This window comes from Dromaius novaehollandiae, chromosome 2 (genome assembly GCF_036370855.1).
Source record: "Dromaius novaehollandiae isolate bDroNov1 chromosome 2, bDroNov1.hap1, whole genome shotgun sequence".
NCBI lineage: Eukaryota > Metazoa > Chordata > Aves > Casuariiformes > Dromaiidae > Dromaius > Dromaius novaehollandiae.
The window spans coordinates 55,660,852-55,676,986 of NC_088099.1; the positions used below are offsets into that span (position 1 = coordinate 55,660,852).

The 16,135-nt window shown below is 40.5% G+C and overlaps 1 protein-coding gene across 11 annotated transcripts in view; it reads right to left on the reverse strand.

Annotated features, from left to right (window-relative positions):
- The window catches only part of ELMO1 (engulfment and cell motility 1), a 309,392-nt gene that overhangs the window by 205,280 nt on the left and 87,977 nt on the right, over positions 1-16,135 (reverse strand). For 10 of the 11 annotated variants that reach the window (XM_064506560.1, XM_064506562.1, XM_064506559.1 and 7 more), the window contains one exon: positions 3,563-3,598. The exons of the other annotated variant lie outside the window; for it this stretch is intronic. In XM_064506560.1, coding sequence (XP_064362630.1) covers positions 3,563-3,598 — 36 coding nt within the window. The remainder of the gene's footprint in view (positions 1-3,562; positions 3,599-16,135) is intronic. 11 annotated transcript variants of the gene reach the window in all.

Sequence of the window (16,135 nt, forward strand, 5' to 3'; positions counted from 1 at the left end):
TCAGCTGCCATTAGGTCACAAAAGCAGCAATATGAGCTTTTCAAAGCTTGGTGGGCTTATACTGTTTTCTGTTATACATAATAAAAGTTGGAGAGAGAGAAACTGGAAATTAACTGTTGCTTGTCTCTCATGGCCACAATACAGCTACCTGGTTGTTAGGACTAGATGCCAAGGGAAATATATCCTCACACAGACGATTTCACACAGGTAAAACAGTACCAAAGCTACTGATCTCTAATTGTGCAGAGGGAAGGCAGCAAAGAAATAACTCTAACTGGGGAGGAGGCAACAAGAGAGTTGCAGCCCACAATGAAATGCAGGAGTTGGGCAGTTAACTCCAAGCCCTTCGCCATTCAGCAACTGTGCTCACAGAGTAATACTGGGTAGCTGAAAGGGCCTGACATCATTCAGGTTAATATCAAAGAGTAACAACAGCCTTCTAAGTTAGAAACAGAGCTGGCACAAGGATAAACAGCCACGAATAAACATGAACAGGGGAGCAGAATAAATCTCATCAGAGACGAGAGCTCTGGAAGAGCCATGGGGGTAACAACCTAACTAAGCCTAAGAGAGGAAGCAGGATGATGCAGCAGGATGCTCTGCAAGTGCTAACAGTGTTCAGCACCTCTTCTATTGCTATGACTTCTTCATTGCTTCTACACTGCCTTGCTTTTTCATGTAGCCTTCCTAAGGGTGAGGGTAAGGCAATATCAAATTGAACAAGGAGCAATTCAAACTTGCTCGGTACTCACTCTGCACAGCTGAAAATGACTGAACTATCTGCAGGGTAGCTGCCCCTGTTTTCCTGGATGATTACAGAAAATGCATTTAACTGCTACACTGCAACTGACACAGATGATTTTTTTGCACCCTGCCAAGCACCACTGAAATATTCCTTTGTGGTCCAGTTTCACTGTGTCCATTACAAGAGATCAGCACGACTGAGCTTAAACCACCAGCACTCCAAGGACCCGAAATGGCTCTGTACCCCTGTATTAAGCCTTCTCTATGCTTGAAAATTAATTCCAGTTAAAACAGGTTGTGAATTTAAAACAGTACAGTTAACTATTCTTGAATAAATCAAGGTCTAGAGACTCTTATTATGGAGTATGCCTTAATCCACTTTGAGGCATGTTAAACATTTGTCTACAAGGGAAAGTAGCCCAGAGGAGCTATTATGCACTGGGTCCTCATGAAGATGTGATCAGGATTACTTTTTCTCTTATTCCCCCCATCCTTTAAATACATATTTTCCCTCACTTCGTGGCAATTCTCCTGGAGACAAGCCTTTAAAATACTAGGAATAACCACTTACACAGGAAAAACCCCAAACGCACTCTCGAATCAGTGTAGTTTGACTGCAATTCAGTACTGCAATGCAAAGGTCAGCTGATATAGCTGTTTCACAGGGAAATATTTTACTTTTTTTTTTTGAATCCAAGTGTTAGCCAACGTGTTTTGAAAATAAAAATGGGAACCAATAAAACTGAAAAAACATAAGGAAAAAGAAACTCACATTTTAAGAAGAAAAAATTTCCTTCAGTTGAGGAAGCCATTAGACAAGCCCTCTCTGTGAAAGTCAGGTTTTAATTAAGTCAGCTTCTCCAGGCTAGCACGTGCAAGCTACCAGAGATAAAATGAAATACTAGCACATTACGAAATAATATTCCATTCTGTAAATCTAAAGTGACTTTTTTTTTTTAAATCAGCATTTGGTTTTGGTTTCTCTAAGGTAACTAGTTATGAACACAGGAAGCAGAGACTTCACAGGTCAGAGATTGGCAATCTCACTTTTTTAAAACTTTGTTTCATTTGTTAAATCAAATTGCAAATTTATTTTTATAGTTCCCGTTTCACTGGACCTTTTCCTAGTAATATATCAGTGAAACATAACTTAGAAAAAATAGTTAGGATGTTAGGTAACTATTCATACAGCATTAATGTATCTACTTCACCTTCAAAATGAATGAACAGAACAGGTTCTAGTACTATTGGTTTCATGCTCAAACAGCTCTAGCATCTCTCCCAGCACAAGCACCAAACTAGAGAATTTGTGTTGCTGTAATTGTATCATTTCATATGCAACTGATGGAAATCATAATATTAAGTGTGCACTCTCCTGCAAACTGAAGCTTATACTGGTGGGCTATAACATCCAATGTTAGAATAAACTTTGGTCATGTACAGTTTCTTTCCTACTGCATCCACAGATATGTTTTATCTGCATCTATCTATAAGAATCCTGCTTAAGCAGGTAATGTGTTACTTCCATGAGTAAGCAGAACTACTGTGCAAAAAATTAATCCAGATCAGTATTACCAGCTCCCAAAGCCAGGGTGCAATACAACTATAAATCAGTTCCTTAGACCTCTCTTGAGAAACTGTTTGGAGGACAATCACATAATTTAATGCAGAGGCGCCTAGGAGAGAAAAGAATTCGGAAACGGAGCAGAGTGTAACGGAGGGAGCATAACTACTCTTCCACAAACGCAGCAGCACATACTTTCACACTGGTGAGGGGGAAAGAGAAAGAAAAAAAAAAAACTCAATGCACAGGAGATGTCTTGTCTTGGCAGGGGTGATGCTGCCAAGGATTCTGAAAGCCTCATGACATTTTAAACATCTTCCTCAAAATCTAAACTTTTCTATTAAGAAGAAAGTTAATTTGTATTAGGTTGACGAAGGGAATGGAGAGGAAGGATTTCAGCTTCCTGCCAAATTTATTCTTACTGTTTTATTTTATTTATTAGGCAATGATTTAATGATACCTATTTCAGAACTTTGGTCGCAGCAGCTTCGTGAAAGCATGATGTAGCACACATTTGGATGGGGAGCTGCATTTCCTGCACACAATCAAGCTCTCAGTGACAGATGCATGGTTAATTGATTAATTATTCTTTTGCTCCTTTGGTTTTTAGCTATACTTGACATCTCAAATTTGCAAGCCAAGCAAGAAATCAGAGTACCTCTTGGGGTCCCAATTTAGCAAAGCCTATGAAGCGTGTGCTTAACTTCAAGCACACAGAAGAGTCCCATTCAAAACCATCAGGGCAACAAGCACACTTCAGAGCCTTCTGCCACAAGGCCTTATACTACATTGCAGTTTTCTTTTATGCAGTTAGCAAAAACAATTAGCACTACTTGGGACCAGCAAGTAGTAAGAATTCAAATTGGCACGACAACTCTTACTGTTATCCCACTAACATCAACAATTAAAATTGCGTACAGTCAATCATGTAAGCCGAGAGAGATTTAAGGAGAGGGGAAGGTGGGGAAGGCAGGGAAATGATCTGCTTGCTCGAATTGGTAAAAAGCCTTACTTAGGAAATATTAGAAGCCTCTGCAGCAGCTACAGAAATGAAGCACACATTCCACAAGCAAAGCAAAAAAGGCTCCATTAGAAATTTTTAACAGGTATCAAAGAGCAGGAAATAGAGGTTGAAGATTGTCTGAATGAATATGCACAAATATATTTGTACAAAAAGACTAGCGCAAGGGCCTGAACTCAGTCATGCAAAAAGAAGAGGAAGCGTACAAGGTGATGATCCAATCAGGTTCTTACCAGGGCTTCATTATCTTCTGCAATTTCTGATATCGTCTGCAAAATTTAAAAACTTCCACGTGAGGAGATACACTTTAGAACATCTGTGCTCACTATTTACTTATGCATATATATATATATATATATATATACACACACACACATATATATACACACATACACACACACACCCCACACCATGCTTGTTTCATAAAATTTAACTACAGACACAATAAAAGGCAGTAAGTTACTAACAATTTTCTCTGAAGGGAAAGAGTTCAGTATCTGGCAAAAGAAAGTACATTTGAAATTAATCTCAAATATTTGTTGCTTTTAATTCTTGTTTTAACTTCTATTAGGAAAAAAGCAGCAGAAGAAAGACAGTTAATAGAGGGGGAAAAAAAAACAAATATAGACTTCTCTAAAACCTGTTTTTCTTGATCATTAAGAATGCCCAGGCACCTAAGTTAGTAAGTATTTGCATAAAAGTAGGCTTTGGTAAAATAAGTGAATAAATAAAGGTTTACACATTAACCATTTTCTGTCCCCGTTGCTATGACATGCAGTCAGTTGTCTGACAAAGTCCTTTCTTTAGTTCCAGTCTCCATCACTAACACTGATGTCAGAGGTGTCAGCATAGCTCAAAGTTGTTGTGTAGTTGTGACCGGCACAGACTGAAATCCTGACCTTTGGAAGACAGTGACAAGTTTTCCACTGACTTCAAAGGGAGCTAAAGAATTTCACCCTGGCTTTTTAACCATAGTGTTGCATTTACTCAACAGCACAAAGTCATCTCACGCCAGCTCCATGACTCGTAACTGTACTGCAGCACAGTCTTCTTCCAACAAATCGTGTGAACTCACCCACTAGCTCTGCTGCTCTTAAATTCACACACCTATGGACATGCCTAGACTCAAGGGGCTGAATCAACCCACTTGAGAAAATAATGAACAGCTGTAACAAAAGGTACTTATTGATTCAGACTTTTAAGATGCCAAGCCATACACCTAATCTTCAGTGAGATGCTGTCGCAATTTTAGTAACTTCCAATACACTTGGTTCCTAGCTGTGGAAAGAGATTTAAAGTACCACAGCCAGGGTGCTTTTTTTCTTTTTTTTTTTTTTTTTTTTTTTTTTTTTTTTTTTTACTTACACTTCTCCTCTTTTTCCCAAGATACGCAGTACTGTGCATTGTCATCAGTAAACCAGAAGCTACAGCATCATATTACTATATTTAGGAAACAGGAAGCCAAATATTAAAGGGGTCAGGGGGAATAAGAGCATTTGAAAGCTGCAGTCCATTGATCATTATTTGCAATCATCCTTCCACTAATAATCAGCTCCAGAACTGCTGATTATGCAACTAAGCAAGCTGAAGTGAAGAGACTGTGAACAATGACAATGGCATCCAAGATGAAAAAGTTACTTTTTAAAAACGTCACTTAAACTTAGGGGAAAAAACCTGACTCTCCTACTTAACCCCTTCTGTCACTCCTAAATCTGTGCGTTTCACAGGTTTCCCTGGCTGCACCTCCCCACTGGGCAAATTACTGCCTCAAAGGAAAACAGGGAGGTCCCTCCTTCCTCCCTCTCCCCTCCTCCCCAAATTCTCCCCTTTGCATTTGCTGCAGTGCTGTTCAGCCCACAACAGCTCCAGGCCTCCAACCTCTCCAATAACTGATCCAAGCCTAACCTCAGATTTCCCAAGTGTGAATGATTAGATTTTTTTTTTTTTTTTTTTGGTACAGCAAGAACTCCTTCTACCTTGCTATTTCCATGCTGTTTCTGCAAAAGCAATGTTGTGCTTTCTACATAGACTGCATGACACTGTTGCTACCCTATCTCATTTCAAATTAAAGTGCATCTTCTCCCAGGCCCAACATACATGATTTACAGATGTAACACAACAGTATGTATTTCCTTTTCCATATGGTCTGCTACTTCAACCACGGAGAGGTGTTTCAGAGGGAGGAATGCAAAGTGAACACCCCCTTGAGATTCCTTCTCTATCAAAAAGATAGGTATTTTTGCAGGGCTTTCAGTAGGGATAGGTTTAGATCTGTTCTGAAACTGGTAAAATCCCTGGCCATTCTTATCTACTGAGGGAATAGCTCTCAGCTTCACGTCCTCTGCAAATGACATCCCACGTCACACCTCTTCCTACGGCTTGGCAATTCTGTCTTTCCAGTGGAAAGCCTCCCTCATGGAAAGTCACCACTGTCAGACAGGGCAGAGGGAGATCTCTTCAGTAGGAAGGACCAGCCTCAGGGAGGGCAGCTTTTGGGCTGGCCTCTGTATCCATTAGGGAGACAAAGCAAAGAACACATCACAGGGACAGTGATTTGAAATCATTCATTGCTAGCTGCGAGCTGAAATATTCATGCCTGAAGATAATGATGGGACAGATCTATCTATCCTAGCACAGGATGGACTTCAGCCTAGCTGCAATTAGAAAAATGACAAGATTTCATTGTGTTTTGCAGCTTTGTTTTTTGCTACCACAGCTATTTAGATACCCAGCAGTAACAAGAAAACCAAAAGAATCACAATGCAACAGACAGCCTTGAGAAGGGAGATAATCATTTGCAACATGGCTTTTAGAAGCCAAAAAGTTCAAAGCATTTCTCACAGTAGGAGATCCCAACTTGTCCATCCAGTGCTTCTGTCAAAAGAGTGCTCCTTGCTACTAAATCATAATAAGAAATAACAAAACCCATTTGCTGTTGTATCTCCAAACAAATGTGCATGGATCCAAGCAACAACCTTTTGCAAAACCTGCCAGCAAAACTTTCTAGCATCTTTCTGAGCCCAGTTTTTAAAACAGCTGCTTTTCATCCAGGTACTAGTTTTGGCTAAGCAGCAAGTAAACTGGCAATTGGTGCTGTGTCTACCTAACATCAAAGAGAAATGACAAAGCGGTGTTTGCGCACTAGTGGCACTTCAAAGGGCAGGCTCAGTTTTGCCAGAGATTTCTCACAACAGGCTATAAACAGGTGTATTTTTCCCATGGCTGAACCCAGGGATTAAAGAATGAATATCTGAATTCTAGAACAAAGCATTTAGGCAGTAACTTCGCTAGCATTTAGAGGGCTCTTAACTGTCTTGAGTTAACCGGAAAGTACTTAACTCAAGGTCAGAAAATATCCAAAATCCGCATTTTCTTTTATACTGTATAATATGGATAAATAATTGAAATCTCTAGGACTTTGCGGATGAAGCAAAAGACAGACAGCAAATTTTGACTTGAGAGGAAGGACAACCATTGTTATTAGAGCAGAGAATTTCCATTAATCTCTGTTGCTTTTGGTAAACGTGATAAGAGCAACCAATGACATCAAATGCTGCAGCAAGGTTGTACAGGGTAAGTACAGATGCACTTTTACCACCAAACAGCAGGAGGCTGTTACCTCTCAAACAAAAAACCTACTACAGAAGTACATGGTATCAACAGAAATTCCTGTTCAGATTCATCCACAGACCACACTGTTAAGCCGACACACTTGAAAAGCTGTCAAGCTAACTCTTCCAGCGTGTCAGCCTGGAAAGGAACAAGTACAGTCTACCACCTCCACCAATTTTCCTCTTTCTATATATATAGCTGTTGTTCCTTCTAGAGAGCTGATTCTGTGGTAGCAACCAGACAGTTCTGTGAAACACTTCTTCAGTGAGTCACCACAGATATGGTCAAAAATGCTGAAGATCTTACTGATAACGACATTGCCTAATCAGCTAGATATCTACATTTCTTTTCTTAGAAGCAAGCCATCCATCAATTGCACTTGCATGGATGAAAATAAAACCATGGCTATAAAACACAAACGTTACGAGGGTAAATAACTCACGTTTGTGAAAGGTTGACATATAGTAGTGAAAGCCATAGAATACGGACAGCAATTTCTACACAGCGAGGAATCTCAAAACAAGTGTCAACGTAATATAAAATAAGCAATAATGACAAGTTACTGGTTTAGACATTTTGCTACCACAGTATGTTCCCTGTTTGGCTTCAAAGGAACTTTGTGATATATATCTGGCTGAATCCCAAGAAGCAGCAGTTCCTTTCAGACTTCCTCCAGCCACACAAGCTTAATATTTGCTCAAAGTGCATTGCAGGTTACATCAAGAGCAGCTTTCAGCAGAGACCAGCTTAGCAAGGATCCTACTGGATCAATTCCCTTCTGTTCATATGCTAAAATGGCTGCACAAAGACCAAAAGTTTCCTAAATCTCAACCGCAGCTAGGGTGATATGCAGTGAACAATAAGAGCTTGTCTGCACTGAACTTCCAAAATTTTGTCTCGTTTTGGAAGTCAGTACAGCCCTAGAGTTGCTACTAGAGTTAGCAACACCAAGAGCCAAGGCAGTCCCATCACTCACTGCAACCAGTGTTTTTGAATCTGCACTGTTTAAATACCTACAGCACAGCATAAAAATACCACTGAGGATAAAAGGTCTTCATGCGTTATGGCCCTGGAGAAGACCATTATTAGCAAAAGTGGAAAATACTCACAAAAACTTCCTCCTGTAAGTAACAGGAAAACTGACCAGATGATAGATAAACAAGCTGCTAGCCACGTTAAATCTGCATTTGGCTAAGGTATCTCCACATTCTGGATAACTAGGCAGTGTTTAGATATTAAGAAAATAATCCAAGTCTTTTTTAAAAACACTTCTACTAATCATTTCACTATTTGGTTTGGTTTCTTTTGACCATGCTGGTCCTTTTTGATATCCTGAAACATGGCTTCCTGGAAGCAGCAGCACTTAAGACAAAAACAGACTCCAGAAATACACTTCTGTGTATCAGGTGTAGCTATCACATAAGAAATGAACTGTGGGAAACACTCTGGCCAGGGTTTTAAATAAATTATTTTGATGAAATCTGCAAAGTGACTTAACTAGTGCATCAGCACTCCCACTCCTCACAGACACCACACCATCCCACAGCCCAGGAGACAAAAGTATCCTAGAAAACTGCAGAAGTAGAGATTTTAAGCCTTTCTCCTTATTTTTGTGGTTTCCTCAAATATTACACTTTTGTCTAGAGTCAAAAAAGGAGGGTTTTTTGTCAAACACTTGCTCCTCTGAAGAGTATCTGGCAATATAAATTCACTGTAGGAATTTCTCTTTTTATCCTGTTCTACAGAAACGGGTTGCCAAACAAAAAAACGGTATAACTGTCAAATGTCTCCTCTCCCCCTCCCTGCTCAGGTCAACAAGGTGTTGATACCAGCAGTTAGCAGGGGTCATTTAAATGCTAATATTCTTAAGTACAGGCAAAGTAAGAAAAACAACCCCAGCATAAAGGCATTTAAGATAGGGGGAATTCAGGAGGGAACAACTCTCCCCCCATCTTCCATCCAAAGACATGATCTTCAATGGCTCACTCTTCAGATTGAGCTTTATCTAAAATATACAGTGTGTACTACCTAGATGACAGCAGTCAAACATACACAAGAAAGTGGGGGTGCGAGAGTGGGGTGGGAGATCCAAGTCTGAAGACTGATGAAGCAAACAAACCCAAAACGGCAATCAAAGAAAAACTTTTTTGCTTTATGGGAATTCCAATGAAAGATGGTGCTGCGAATCCTTTTTCATTCTCCCATCATTACCATCTCCACACTTGTATTAAGGGGATTACCTAATTCTATATAGGTACTTGGGATTTTTGCCGCCTCCTTCTTTGGCTCATGAAGACAATAGTCACACGCTCCCGACATTACAGAAGCACTAAGAAATGAAGGTCATATAAAGCCTCTGTTGGACAAGAGTTCATTTTGGCAGTAGTGTTGGATTAAGTAATCTGAGGTTTCAGGTGAAGATCCACAGGGACAGCTGAGCCTGTCTAATAGCCCGCCGCTGCCGAAATTTTTCTTTTTCCCCCCACTTTCTCCGCTGGCTGGCTCCTTTTCTACTGGATTAGCAAACTGCATTGGCTTACTGCGCAGTCAGATGAGCGCTGGAGCCTGCCAAGAGAGGGAGCACAGGCTGCGCAGCTAGCAGCCGGGAAGGGTGAGAAGGATGACTATATGCCATAGCAAAGACCTACCGGATTAGCACTGTTCATTTTACGAAAACTTATTTTCCTTTTTTACCCAGCAGTTGTGCCTGTACAAGTGTTTCCTGGGGCAACACACTGAGCTCGATCATGCAACTGAATTGGGTTATTATAAATGACAATAACGGCTATTTTAATGGGGTATTAGCCCCATTAAAGTAACTTTATTGTCATTTATAATAATATAGATCAGCTTTCCAACTCAGTTTCCTATGAACAGTATTAGAACAACTCTTGAGATGAAGCAGGACAGGAACAAGTGGCTATGAACAAGGGCTGCTTAAGTCTTTTGACAGCAATACTGAAACACTCAAACCACATGGAAAAATTTGTTAGCAGGTACGCGAGCAGACATCCCCAAAAGCTTGTTAAAGTCGGAATAACTCCAAACTAATCTTTCTTCAGTTTTCCACTAGACTGCTATACAACATTATCTCTGTAAGGCAAGCCAAAAGCTAGAATTTCACTGAACAATACAATTTGTCCTTAATGCACGCACAATTGCTGTCTTGGAGACTTCCAGCTGTAAAGCAGCCAACTCCACAACTGCATGCATTCAGTGGGAGGCTCCTGTTAAGTTGACAAGTCAAAAATTTCACCAACACATTTATATAGAAATAAATTCGTATGAATCTGACCTAGCTTTATTTATTATTTCCAATAGGAAGAAGACATAATTTAAAAACACCACAATTTGAAGCGAGTTTTTTCTCTCTAATCTGTGCACTAAGCAATTACACCCCCCTTAAAATTAAAACCAGACTAGCTGCAACCATGTCTCCACAGCATCTACTAGCCTGCTCCTGTGACACTGCTGTGTTCAATAAAGATACTCAGCACAGCTGCATCTATTAAACAGACCTCCAAAGAACTCCCTGCTCACAACAGCAGCAGGAACAATTCTGGTTATTAGAAAGACAGTTAGGCTTAGCATAGTCTCAGCTTTCCTGCAAAAACTGTGTGATTTTAGTCAAATGACAAGTGGCAGAAACACCGATACTGCCAAAAAATAAAAAACAAAAAATAAAATTCTGCATAAGCCTTCCTTCTTTTCCTCCCAGTCATGAGATTACTGCTACTGGTAGCAATAAAAATAAATATGTATTCTTTTTATTAACTCTTTCAACTTTTAATATTTATGGCTTGGGATTTCAATATTCCTTTTCTTACATTTTAAGAACTGTCAATTTTTTTTTTTTAAGAAAGGCTGAGATTCTGTCCAAGTCACATGACTAATCTGATACATCGGGAGGGGGGAACAAAACACACATCTTTACCAATCTGGTTACATCAGAAAGATTAGCTGTACCGTTATAATTTTCTACAATACTAATTCTGGGATAGATGATGGAATATAGCTCGGAATGAGCAACCTACATTATCCCAGATGGGGTAGAAGGAGACACATTTATTTCTTCCAGTTCTGTTCCCTGAATACAACGGTCACCAGTCATGGCAATAAGGAGCCTCTAGCTCTACTTTCTTTCTGCCTCCTCTTAGTGCACTGCACCCTGTGGGGGAGTAGAAGAACACCCCATCACTTCCCTTTTCCATCATCTGTAAACTCAACCAGAATGGCTGCTTAGTCAACTTCCCCCAACGAGGCATGAACTCAGCTTCAAACTAAAAATTAGTTTTTGAAGTGGTATGGAAATCTCTTGCTGAGAAAGAAAATAACTCTGAGGATGCACAAACATACCCTTTTGGGGATACAGATGCATCAATTCGACATCCTGCATAATTACAAAAGGGAATCAACATTTTCCTGTTCTTCATGACCTAACTCCTCTTGCAGTCTGCACTATAATTTATAGTTCACCTGAATCATAGAAGTAAACATAAAAACAACTCATATCTTCTTGTTTAATAAGAGACTCACAGCGCACCCTGGAAGCAAGAGTGAGCCTGGAGGAAAAACAAAATTGAGCTATCTCAATCAACAAGGATCCAGACAGACACGGACAGTCTCTAGTTATGTTGCATCTCTTTGCTAATACAGATATATTCCTATTGACAAGACACACACTTAGCTCCATTAGGGCCCCCCACACACTGCAATCAGACTACTGCCAACCCCCACAGCTTCGTCCGAGCACACGCCATGCCTACAAGTCCTTTGCCCTAACCAGCAAGCACTCAAGGAAATCCGGTCCAAATTACGGTAACTACACATAATATTAAAACTGCTCTTGAAAATATACAGGAAATCAAAGAAATCTCTCAATTTGTTATTTTTCAAGCTAGGCTTACAACAGTAAGAAAATGGAAAATGCTATTTTCTAATGCATTCTAATTTTCTTCAATGTTCAGGAATATTACATGCAGAAAACAGACTGCTAGCTCCTGTCAGCTTTCTATATTACTGCTTCTTTTAATCACCAGCAAAATGACACAGAGGTAACCAGAAACCCTGGACTTCACATTCTTTTGCTCTGGTCACTGTACCTTTACAATCACTAGCTTCACTGAAATAATGAATAAGTAAAGCAATAAACAAAGCCAGCTATAAATAGAGCTTCCTTGGTGAAAGGAATATAAAAGCTGGAGTCTTGCTTTCCAGAGGCTGCCCACTAAAACTTAATTACACACTCAAATTATAACTTAAGAGCTGCCCCTAACAAGAGTTCCACATGCAAAAAAACCTCAAAGCAACCTTACACTCAACATGATACTACTTTTAATGAGCACTGCTTGGTCCTGTGGGGAAAATACAGAATAAAGCCTGAATTAACAAAATTCATTGGTTTCTAGCACAGCCGCACCAGGCTGTGGAGAGAGGCCCTGCTCAGCCTGGGCTCTCTGGTGCGCCGATGTCCTTGCAATCACTCGTGGGCAGCAGGGAAAGGACTCAAAGGGGCTTCCCGCAGAGCAGCAGCAGCCTCGTGGAGGGTGTCCCAGCCCTTCTGACCCTCAAGCCCCAGTACCAGGCTCCAGGTTGCACACTGGTGCAGACACAGCCACTCTCATGCTCATCTCACAAGGTGACTGCTCTCAAGGTGTGACTGAAAGACACATTCAAGCCAGCGTAATTGTCTGTTGCCACAAAGAAGCTCCTACCCTGCAGCTACTCTTTCACACTTCCCCTCTTGCTCCTGCAAGTTCCAAAATTAGCAGAAAACTAACTGTGCAAAATAGAAGTGGATATTTTTCAGCCAAGTTAAACTGGATTGGCTCTGCAAAGCCTCCTGACACCAGAACCAATTCAAGGAGGGTGCTGGACTGGCCTGGAAAGCAAGGGTTAACACACAAGGGATGGGAGAAGAGGGCAGAAGTCAACATCTCTCAGCAGCATCAGGCCTTAGGGCTTTCTCAGCTGTGTGGCTGAACCATACCCTCACATTCAAGCAAGGCTGACTCAGGGACAGTAACTCAAGGGCAGATAACTCCAGAGTGAAGATACACCATGAAGGTGTACTTACAAAATACATTGTCTTCTATAATTGAGCCAAAGTTTCTGCCCTTCACTGAAACTTGTCTGCTCATTCCTGCTCTAGCACTGCCTCCCCTTGTTATGCTAAAACAACTATTAGGGTGGGTGGGTTGACCTATGGACACTGACCTGATCAGAGTTAAAAAACATCCTTGGGGAAAAGAAAGCGACAGGGACTCTGGGGAAGCGAAAGGAAAAGAGCTCTTTTTGCTTTGAAGCATTTCAGTGATTTAGTCAATGGAGTCAATGTGCAGCCCAGCAAGCCCACCTAGCCAAGGGGCAGGCCTAGAGTGGGAACAACAGCAAAGATGCCTTTAGCTGGCTTTACCTGTTCAGTCAGCATCTTGTGGGACCTCTTTTTAACAGTATTGCAGAGGGTCCAAAGAAAAACACAAATGGAGATGTTGAAAAGACATCTGACTGACTCTGGCTGCTATTCCTTGACAATCTAGGGCACTCAAACTGCCCATCATCCTCTTCCCATTCTCTCCTCCATATATTCCTCCTCTTCACCCCCCCCCCCCCCACACACACACACTTTGCCCACTCACTGACCATTTGGGAAAGCTGTTTTGGTGCAATAATCCAAACAACAAAAACCAAAACACTATTACCATTTCTTCTGTTACAGTAGTTTATCTCTTGGTTTAGTGCTCTGAAACAGCAGAAGTCCAAGGAGTGGCAGACCCTATAGCGGGAAGACGTGATCTACAGCTAGAAGACCAGAAAGGACAGCAGCAGCACCATGGCAGGCTTAGGCTGCTGAGTCTGAGTGCATTAGGATTCGCTCCTTTCATTATATCTCAACTTTTGTTATGTATGTGCTTATCAGCTTTTCACTGATGCACAGCATAAAGGTAGAAGGGAATGTACAGCGTAGTGCAGGTGACCTTGTTTTACAACTGCCCTCATAAAGCCAAACTTAGGGAGAAGCAGGGAGAAATCACAACAAACACTCAAACTTCAGCAGCTCTGTGTTGCTGTACACAAAAAAATTGCAGTGTGTGCTGGGCGTTCAGTGGCATGTGAAGCTGCTGGAACAGATTTTCATCCCAAGGGCAGAAACACTGATAAATAGGTTAGATCTGTAGATCAGTCTATCTTTGGTAATACATTATATCAGTTAAAAAGAAAAAAGAAGGAAAAAAAAAAAAAAAAAACTAAAAACCCTCCAAAGGCAAGCCAATTAAAAAAAAAAAAAAAAAGGAAAAAAAGCAATAGACTGCTTATATGCCCAGTCTACAAGCCTGCTGTGTTGAGAACTTACTACTCTTCACCAAGAATTACTATTAGATTGTAATTTGCTGAGCATTTCTTTCAACAGTGGTGCTGGCTTAAATAGCTCCCCTCCCAAGTAAATAGTTTTTAACCGAGATCAGTCTGCCACAGCTTGGCTCATCTCTCAGCTGTGAAACTGCAGTACAAACACATTTGAAGGGCAAGGAGGGCACTTGCTTTAGCCATGCTGCGAGCTAAAGAAACTTTTGTAAAAAATGTGAATGCTCCTTTTCTGTTTCAATAGAAAATAAAGTGCTTTAGTACACCTTCAGCAGTGGCAGATTTAAGCCATTTCTAACCTAACTGTAAATTCACAGTTTACATCATCACATCTCGGGCTGCAGGGCATGACAAAACTATGGGGCAGTGACTCTCAAACTGCTCATGTCCTGATCTTTATAGGCACATCAAGCATGCCCACTCAGCATGTTTTTAAATTAGTTCACTGTAAACTTGCAGATGTCACCATGTGCATACTTTTAAATTAGCTTAAGCCTATCTTCAGTTCTAGTTTAATTTGGTCCCTTAAACAACACACACTATATCAATATATGCCAAGTCAACAAACCTGATTACTAGAACTATTTTAATTGAACTGGCACGTAATCTGTGCCACAGACCACACAAGTGCAAAAAAATAAAGACCTCAACACCAAAACACTGAGGATGTCACTGTGAGCTACTGGAACTCCAGTATTCAGCTGGTGTTAGGCAACGGGGATTGAAAGCCCAGCAAACCATTAACCATGTAACAGGTAATGATCAACAAAAAGTGAGCTCTCAGCATTTTCCAGTCAATGTACTACTTCATTGTAAAGACTATATTATCTTTGAGGAAAATCCACAGTATATCTTGTGCAGGACCACTAGAAACAAATTTTGTTCCATTTAAAAGCCTGCTTATTACTTTTGCTTTATCCCCAGCTTACTTTCTTGGATCTTTCTTGGAAGGAACACAAGCATGTTTGAGAGGGGATTTGCAGCAACTGCAGCAACTGACTTTTGAAATCTAGTCCACAAGTCTGAACATCCTCCAAAGAATGAGAAAGCTCCCTTCCTAGTATTTGCTTTCTCTCAGCTTTCCATCAGGTAAGAAACTGTTGACTTCTTTAGGTGTACTAGAGATTGACACTGACTGCAAAGCAATAAGAGCAAGTCTTACTTGGAATCAAAAGCCTACTCGAAATAGTGACTATTAAAACATAAGTTCATAGCGCAACAATCCAGCTGATGACACATTTTTTGCAGTAACTTCCACATTAAGTCCATGGAAAAACTTAGTCAGAATGCTGAAAATACTAAGATTTTGGGGTAAAGAATAGGTTGTTTCCAGAGGTCAGCTCTCACTTAATTTCCAAACGCCATTGTCATTTGAAAATCCCCAGTCAGAATTAAAAGTGAAAATAACAAAGTAAGCACTGGGTTTTGCTGCTACACACACTGTTACATATATTGTACTGAGTAATAGTGAATTTAAAGCACAGTTATCAGATGTCACCACTTAGACATCAGCCTTGAAATAATGATTTATCTGAATTCTGATGGGAAGAGAAGAAACTAGGACCATAGCCTTCCCCAAAACTTCACAGCACAGAGGGTACTTGTAAATTCCTACTTTGTTCTCACACCCACCACCCCCAACTCCCACCAGCCCACAGTCAGGGAAAATTAAAAATATATTATTTTCTCTATGATCATGGAGATCCTATCCTAGCAGCCTGGAACTTCAAGTATTTCCTTTTATGTAATCTTAGAAGTAATATATAGACATACTTCAGGCTGGGAGAGAGACAGAGAGAGAGCACGAGCGCACAGAATGAGAGACAAAT